This window comes from Oratosquilla oratoria, chromosome 11, assembly GCF_046742065.1.
Source record: "Oratosquilla oratoria isolate Oo_2021 chromosome 11, ASM4674206v1, whole genome shotgun sequence".
NCBI classification, from domain to species: domain Eukaryota; kingdom Metazoa; phylum Arthropoda; class Malacostraca; order Stomatopoda; family Squillidae; genus Oratosquilla; species Oratosquilla oratoria.
Window position 1 is genome coordinate 26,352,228 of NC_134787.1, and position 7,500 is coordinate 26,359,727.

General features: G+C 40.0%; 1 protein-coding gene across 1 annotated transcript in view; it reads right to left on the reverse strand.

The window, feature by feature from the left end:
- The window catches only part of LOC143029689 (uncharacterized), an 18,041-nt gene extending 10,862 nt beyond the window's left edge, over window positions 1-7,179 (reverse strand). The window contains exons 1-2 of the mRNA XM_076192522.1: window positions 6,989-7,179; window positions 493-642 (exon numbers count right to left, since the gene is read on the reverse strand). Of these exons, the coding sequence (XP_076048637.1) occupies window positions 493-642; window positions 6,989-7,169 (331 nt within the window). The 5' untranslated portion in view covers window positions 7,170-7,179. The remainder of the gene's footprint in view (window positions 1-492; window positions 643-6,988) is intronic.
- Between the last annotated feature and the right edge of the window lie 321 nt (window positions 7,180-7,500).

Genomic DNA, 7,500 nt, shown 5'->3' on the forward strand with positions numbered 1-7,500 from the left:
ATATACAGGCTAAATGCTACGCTTGTTCGTCTCTGCACTTCAATTTATTAAACTTGATTTTATACTCGCTTTTTGTTGTCTTCCTCCATGTCCAGCACATCATTGCTTTTGTACCGAAATTTGTACATCTTAACATTTTTCAAATACGAGTATATTGTCTTTTCATTGACTTACATTGTCTTTTTTTGTCTGTGTTCTTTGTGGTTACTCTTCCGTCTCTCATGAAGAACTTTTCTTTGTTGATTGTTTATTTGTTTGTTTGTTTGTGTGTGTGTGTGTGTATGTGTGTGTGTGTGTGTGTGTGTGTGTGTGTGTGTGTGTGTGTGTGTGTGCAAACGTGCGCGCGCGTGCGTGTATGTGACTGTCCGTTTGTTTGCCTACCTACCAATCTACCTGTCCACTGCTTACCTGGCCACCAGTATGCATACCTGCACGCCAGTCACCGTAGCTGCCCGACTGTTTGCCTATCACATCTTCACCGGCTGTACTCACCAACACTGCTGAAGCTGAGGAATTTTGGGTCGAGAGAGAACCTGGGGACCTTGTAGTTACAGAAATGGCATCTCTTGGAACCGTCTTTTCTGGTCTCAACTGCCACTGCTGTGCATGCCACCTCCATCTGACACATGATGCGGCATTGGCCTGTCGGGAAGACGAGGATATTGGGTGTCTGTGGGTGTTGGTCCTCATATCCGAGCTGCCAAGGCAGACAGGACAAGTGCAACCTTTGGGGCCACAGATAGAGTAGGCGCCTCTGGGGACAGGCTCTCCGTCTGTCACATAAACCCACACATACAGTACTTGTAGTAGTACATGCATACATATAACAAAGTCTTTCCCCCCCCCTTACCTTGGGCATGGAATTAATGTTGTAGGTATTCATACTACTGAAGAAAAGTTGCAAGCCATTAGTAAATCTCCTCCACTTAAAGATGTAACTACATACATACATACATATATACATACATACATACATACATACATACATACATACATACATACATACATACATACATACATACATACATACATATACCAAAGGCTTTTACCCCCTTACAAGGGAGGTAGCCCCCCCCCCAAAAAAAAAAGGCATGAAATCCTCTCCCACCTATTCCATCCCCCACATACTCCACTCCCATCCACCCCCCTCCCCTTCCTCCTATCTTGGCTCCTCCTGGATGACGGCTCACCCCTGCATCTCGCCCACTGCCCTGGGTCAGAAGCAGTGTCGCAAGACGCAGCACATCCACAGCAAGGCCGCTTCATTAAATCGGCGACCCCCCACTCTCCGTCCCCTCTAGTAGTAGTAAACAATACAATTATCTAAAGTCACGACAGAAGAGATTCATGTAGTGTTTATGTATCTGGATTTTGCTCAGGAGTTACAGATGTTGTGATACCAGAAAGGTCGTTTTCCCGCAACCCGAACTAGAGCAAAGACGAAAAGGTTGGTGTGCCACGAATGGGTTGAATGGGTTTGTGACTCCATATAGGATATAAGTTGCAAGTCGGAGCTTGAGAAAGAGAGAGAGAGAGAGAGAGAGAGAGACAGAGAGAGAGAGAGAGAGAGATGGAGATACAGATAGATGGAGATACAGATAGATAGATGGATACATATATGGAGAGAGAAAGAGGCTGAATATGTGTGTGTGTGTGTGTGTGTGTGTGTGTGTGTGTGTGTATTTACCTAGTTGTATTTTACGGGAAGGGGAGCTATGCGCGTGGTGTCCCGTCTTCATATCTCATTATATCTAGACTGTTTTTAAATTCATGTATTGTTTTTGCACACACCACTGTCTCATCTAACTTGTTCCAAATGTCTATTACTCTGTGGGGAAAGCTGTTCTTTTTCAGGTCTCTTCTTTAACTGTCTTTCTTGATTTTCTTTCCGTGTCCTTTTGTATTTCTACTATCCCATTTTATTAGATCCTCTCTATCAATAGTTTCTATGCCTTTCATGATTCTATTAATAGTTATCAAGTCTCCTCTCTCTCTTCTTTGCTCTAATGTCTGTAGCTCAAGTTTTGCTAAACTCTCTTCATATGATAGTTTTGAGAGTGTTGGTGCCAATTTTGTAATTACTTTTTGTATTCTTTCAAGTTTTGTTATATATTTTTTTGTACTTGGTGACCACGTCGTCGCTGCATATTCCAATCTTGGTCTTATCAAAGTGACTAGTATTTTCTTCACCATTTCTTCGTCCAGGTATGTAAATGCCACTTTGATTGTTCTTATCAAATTATAAGTTTCTCCAAAAAATTTGTTTATATGTTTCTCAGGTGACATATTATTCATAATAATGACTCCTAGGTCCTCATTTTCTACTTTTTTATTTCTTCTCCCAATTTATATGATCCCACTATTCTTTTTTTTTTTTTGCTTCTTCCAAATTCCATTATACTACACTTCTTAATATTGAATTCCATCTCCCACTTCCTACTCCATTCCCATACTTTATTGAGATCACTCTGTAGCGACTCACAATCTTCTTCGGTGTTCATTTTTTTTCAACAATTTTGCATCATCCGCAAAGAAGCTCATATAACTTTCAATTCCTTTATCCATATCATTAATATATAGAGCAAATATTATTGGGGCCAGAACTGTTCCTTGTGTTCATCCCAATTAGAGTGTTTGTCTCTTATCACCACTCTCATTTTTCTTTCATGCAAGAAGTCTTCCATCCACTTCAGCAGCTTGTCCTGTATTCCTCCTGCTGTTTCTAATTTCTTAAGCAACTTCTTATGTGGCACCTTATCAAAAGCTTTTTTCGAGTCTAGAAATGTACAATCAGCCTATCCATCTCTTTCTTGTATTACATCTATTAGCCTTGAATAGAAACACATTAAGTTTGTGACGCATGATCGTCCTTGTCTAAATCCAAATTGCCTTGGATTTAGTACGTTGTTTTTTCCAAATGCTTTACCCATCTACTTTTGATAATTCTTTCACAAATTTTAGCTATCGTACTTGTAAGAGAGACCGGTCTATAGTTAGTAGGGTCTTCCTTGTTCCCCCCTTTATATATTGGTACTATATTTGCTGTTTTCCAATATTTTGGGACTTTTCCTTCTTTCAATGAACTGTTTATTAGACTGTATTTTGTCTGTTCATTCCTGCATTCTCTCAAAATCCAGATTGCCATTTCATCTGGTCCATGCGATTTTCTGACATCGAGATTACTCAAGTGTTTCATTATTTCATTCCTTGATACTTCTATCTCTTTCACAGGGGAGACTTTCTCCTCCCATTCGATATCTCTAGGTTATATATTCTCCCTTGTAAACACCGATTTAAAATGCTTATTTATAATTTCTGCCATTTCTATTTCCTCTATGTATTCAACTCCTTGTCTTAGTTTCTCTAATTCTTGTTTGTTTTTAATTTTGTTGTTTACAAATCTGTAAAATAGTTTTGGTTGATCTTTACATTTTTCTATGACATTTTTTTCGTATTTTTTCTTTTCTTTTGTGCACACTTGTACATATTCATTTCTATAACTAGTATATATTTTCAATTTTTCAGGTCTTTTGTCTTTTTTCCATTTTATCCAAGCTTTATCCCTTTTGTCTTTTAACACCCTACATCTTTTGTTGTACCAGCACTTTACATATTCTTTTTCTTGTTTTTGTCTTGGAACATACTTTTCCACTCCTTCTTTATAAATTTTTGTCAAAATATTAAATTTCTCTTCTTGTTTCTTGTTTACTTGTTTCCTTCTTGTGTATCCTTTCCCAGTCAGCTTTTTGAAAGAATTCTCTTTATCAAAATTTGTTTTTTCATACATCAATCTTCCCTTTCTATATTCATTTTTTCATGTATTTTCTCTCATTTAGTTCCAGTTCAACCAATATGTGGTCACTTTTACTTATAGGTGTCTTATATACAATCTTGTTCACTATTTCGGGTTCTGATGTGATTATTAGGTCCAGTCTCGATGGTTCTTCCTCATTTCTATACCTAGTATTCTCTTGTATCCATTGCGTCATTGTATGTTCTATAATCATATCAAGTAGTACATTTTCTCATAGGCCGTCTCCACCCTTCACTGTCATCTCTTCCCAGCAGATTTCTTTACAATTAAAATCACCCATTATAACTATTCTTCCTCCATCCTCCATTATCTTATTTAGTGTTATCCTTGTGTCTTCTAACATAGTTTTTGTGTTTATTCTCTTCCTACGAAGCCGTTTTAGGAGGCAAATAATTTACTACAAACTACCTGCTCTTCCCACCCTTGTCCTCCACTTCCATCATAATCATCTCTACTCTATTCTTTCCATATGTGACATTCCTCACATTTATATCCTTCTTAGGAACATAACTCCACCCCCTTGTTTTACCTCTCTATTTCTAACCCAGTAATTATATGCACCATGTCCTACACTGTTGGGTGGTAGTGGACCTTTCAATTTTGTCTCTACAATTCCCATTATGTCGTTTTTTTTCTTCTTCAGGTAATCATTCAGTTCGTTCAAGCTTGTTAAGCCATCTATATTTGTGTAAGACGCTTTTAATTTTCTGCTACTTCCATTGTGTTTTCTCTTTTCCTTCTGTTTTTCTCTGGTATGGCCCATTTCCTCACTTTCATATTCACTACTCTCCAATAGAATTTCTCTTTTTCTGACATTTTTTCTCTTTTTTTTTCCCCTTAGCTTCTAGTCTTTTTGTTTTCTCCTCCTCTCTTTCCTCTTTATTCATTTCTCTTTTTATCCATACGTGTTTATATTGATCACTGTCTGCTAGTTTCCCTGTTTTTGCTAAGATATTCTCTGCTGTTGTTTGTGACCTGAATTTAACCTTAATTGGTCTGGTCTTATCTGTATTGTATTTCCCTAGTCTATGTATTTCTTCTATTTCTTTCCCTGTTTCTGGTTAATCTTCTTGAACTACTTCTAATATCTTATTTACTTTTTCCTTTTCTTCCTTTAATCTTGTGGTCCTATTTAGATTATACTTCTCTTCCATCCTTAATATAATTATACATTTCTTTTTATCCGCTAAGTCTCTTACTATACTCTCTTTCTCCCTCATCACTTTAATAACTGTGTCTTCAGTTTCTTTCATCTCCTGTTCCGTTATACCTCTTTTGCTATGAACTCTTTATTCTCTTTATTACTCCTCTTCAATTCCTGATTCTTATGCTTTACATCTCTTAACTGTCTTTTTAATTCTTCTGTTTCTTTAGTTAGGTTTTGATTCTACTTCTTTAGTTCTTTCAGTTTATCAACTCGTTGAGCAATCAACTCTATTTGGTTAAACCTAAATTCCCAATTTTTATTAATTTTTATTAGTTTCTCCTCTAGATCTACTCTTCCCACATTAAATTCATGGAAATAGTTATCTTCACCTTCCATTGCGCTGCTCTTATCTATATTTCTAATTTTCACATGCTTACTAATCTCTTCGATTTCGCCATTATCGTCTGGCCGTTTTTTGTTGACATGGCGTCTGACTTCCTGGACCTAATCTTCCCCTTCCTCATTTCCTTCCATTTTCCTCAGTAATCCCTCCCCTTCTCATTTTTCTTCACCTTCCCACTACACCACGAGCTTTCGCCTCCCCTATTAATACAACACAGGTACTTCCTTGTCGTTTTGATCCTCTAAATTTGAAGATATCACCGGAGTCCAGACTTCGCCGCCACCCCGACCGACGTGTGTGTGTGTGTATGTGTGTCTGTGTGTGTGTATGTGTGTGTAGGTGTGTGTGTGTGTGTGTGTGTGTGTGTGTAGGTGTATTAATTCGTGTGATCTTTGTGTCACATCGGAGTTCCACGTTGCACGTGCGATCGATCCATCGCCGGCGCAATTTCAGTAATTGGTGGACCATTTGGTCGTCGTCACGGTCTCGATTCGTGATAACTGAGACTTAGTAAATCCTTCGCTATGCTGACGTCATACCCACGCCCTCCCCAAAGGTGATGGACAAATCCGCCACTAAAGCCAAGTGTTTAATCGTGTGTGTGTGTGTGTGTGTATTTGGTTGTTTGTTCGTTTGTTTGCTAGCGCCTTTGTGTGTGTGTGTGTGTGTGTGTGTGTGTTTGTCTTTGTGCGTGTACGTGTCACACACACACACACACACACACACACACACACACACACACACACACACACACACACACACACACACACACACACACACATGCGCAAAGAGAGAGAGAGAGAGGGAGAGAGAGAGAGAGAGAGAGAGAGAGAGAGAGAGAGAGAGAGAGAGAGAGAGAGAGAGAGAGAGAGAGAGCGAGAGAGTGAGATAGTTAAAAAGACAGACATTCAGACAGACAGACGAACAGACATAAAGAGGTAGACAGACGGACATAAACAGGCAGACAGACGGACATAAACAGACAGACAGACGGACATAAACAGACAGACAAACAGACAGAGAGACGGTAATATCATCCGTCCCGAATGAAATCGTCAGCGTTAGTTAGTAAGGGGACAGAGCCTACACAAGAGCATTCTTCTAAACTCGTTTGAGGTTAGTCGTTTAGCATCGGGAGGATGGGGTGGGGTGGGGGGGGACTAGAAGGGTTTTCATCGTCTTAGTGGTTCGTTCTACAAAGTCGACTCGAATCATCTCCCTACATCAGGCAAGTTAGAAAGCTTTGAAGAATTCGTTGAAAAGGTCTTTAACGACAAGGAAGCTCATGCAAGTTCAGTAGCGTCTCGAAGAAGCACTTGTTATTCTATACTGACCGACGCCGGGTGATTTTATTCAGTATTGAGAGACATTTTATATGGGGGAGGTTGCGTAGGAATAGCGAACATCGACAACCGTTCCTTGGGAAGCGATGTATGAAGGCGAAGTTTTTGTTTGATTTGGCGTTTCGTACGTCTGAGCTTTATCAAGTTCATCACAAAGCTCCGACGAGGAAAATGACAAGGTCCTTGTCCTCACGTGCCGCCAGGTGATTTTATTCAATATTGTGGGAGTTGCACGATGGGAAGGGTGTGGGATGGTTATCGGTACTGTTGTTTATACTTACATGCGGTTGGAGCATCGAGGGTGTTGTTTACATGTTGTAAAGTCTGCCCATGATAGGCCTTGAACACGGGTTCCCCAAGAGTCTCCCCACAGAGGCCAAGGAGGACCACCAGCAGGGACAGTTTTGACCTCTTTGGCCGCGTCGTCGTCGTCGTCGTCTTCTTCTTCTTTGGTCTTGTCATTGTAGGAGTTCCTCTCTGTCAAAGACATTTCAGTTTATACATTGTTGCTGATAGGTGCTTTCAGTCGATTCAGGGAATATCTCCCTCCCCCCCCTCACTCCCACCCCCCTCGGTGTGGGATTCACCATGGTCTTGGATCACATGTTGGACTCGTGATCGACAGCTATTTCCCTCCCGGAAAAGAGCTCAGAGCTCGTATATAACAAATCTATGGGTAATGCTGTGACCTTACACGCACACACACACACACACAACTCCTCGCCTACGATAGTTGGAGTAACAACCCGCAGCGCAAACGATACCGAAATTTCAGCCCTGGGCGGGATTTGAA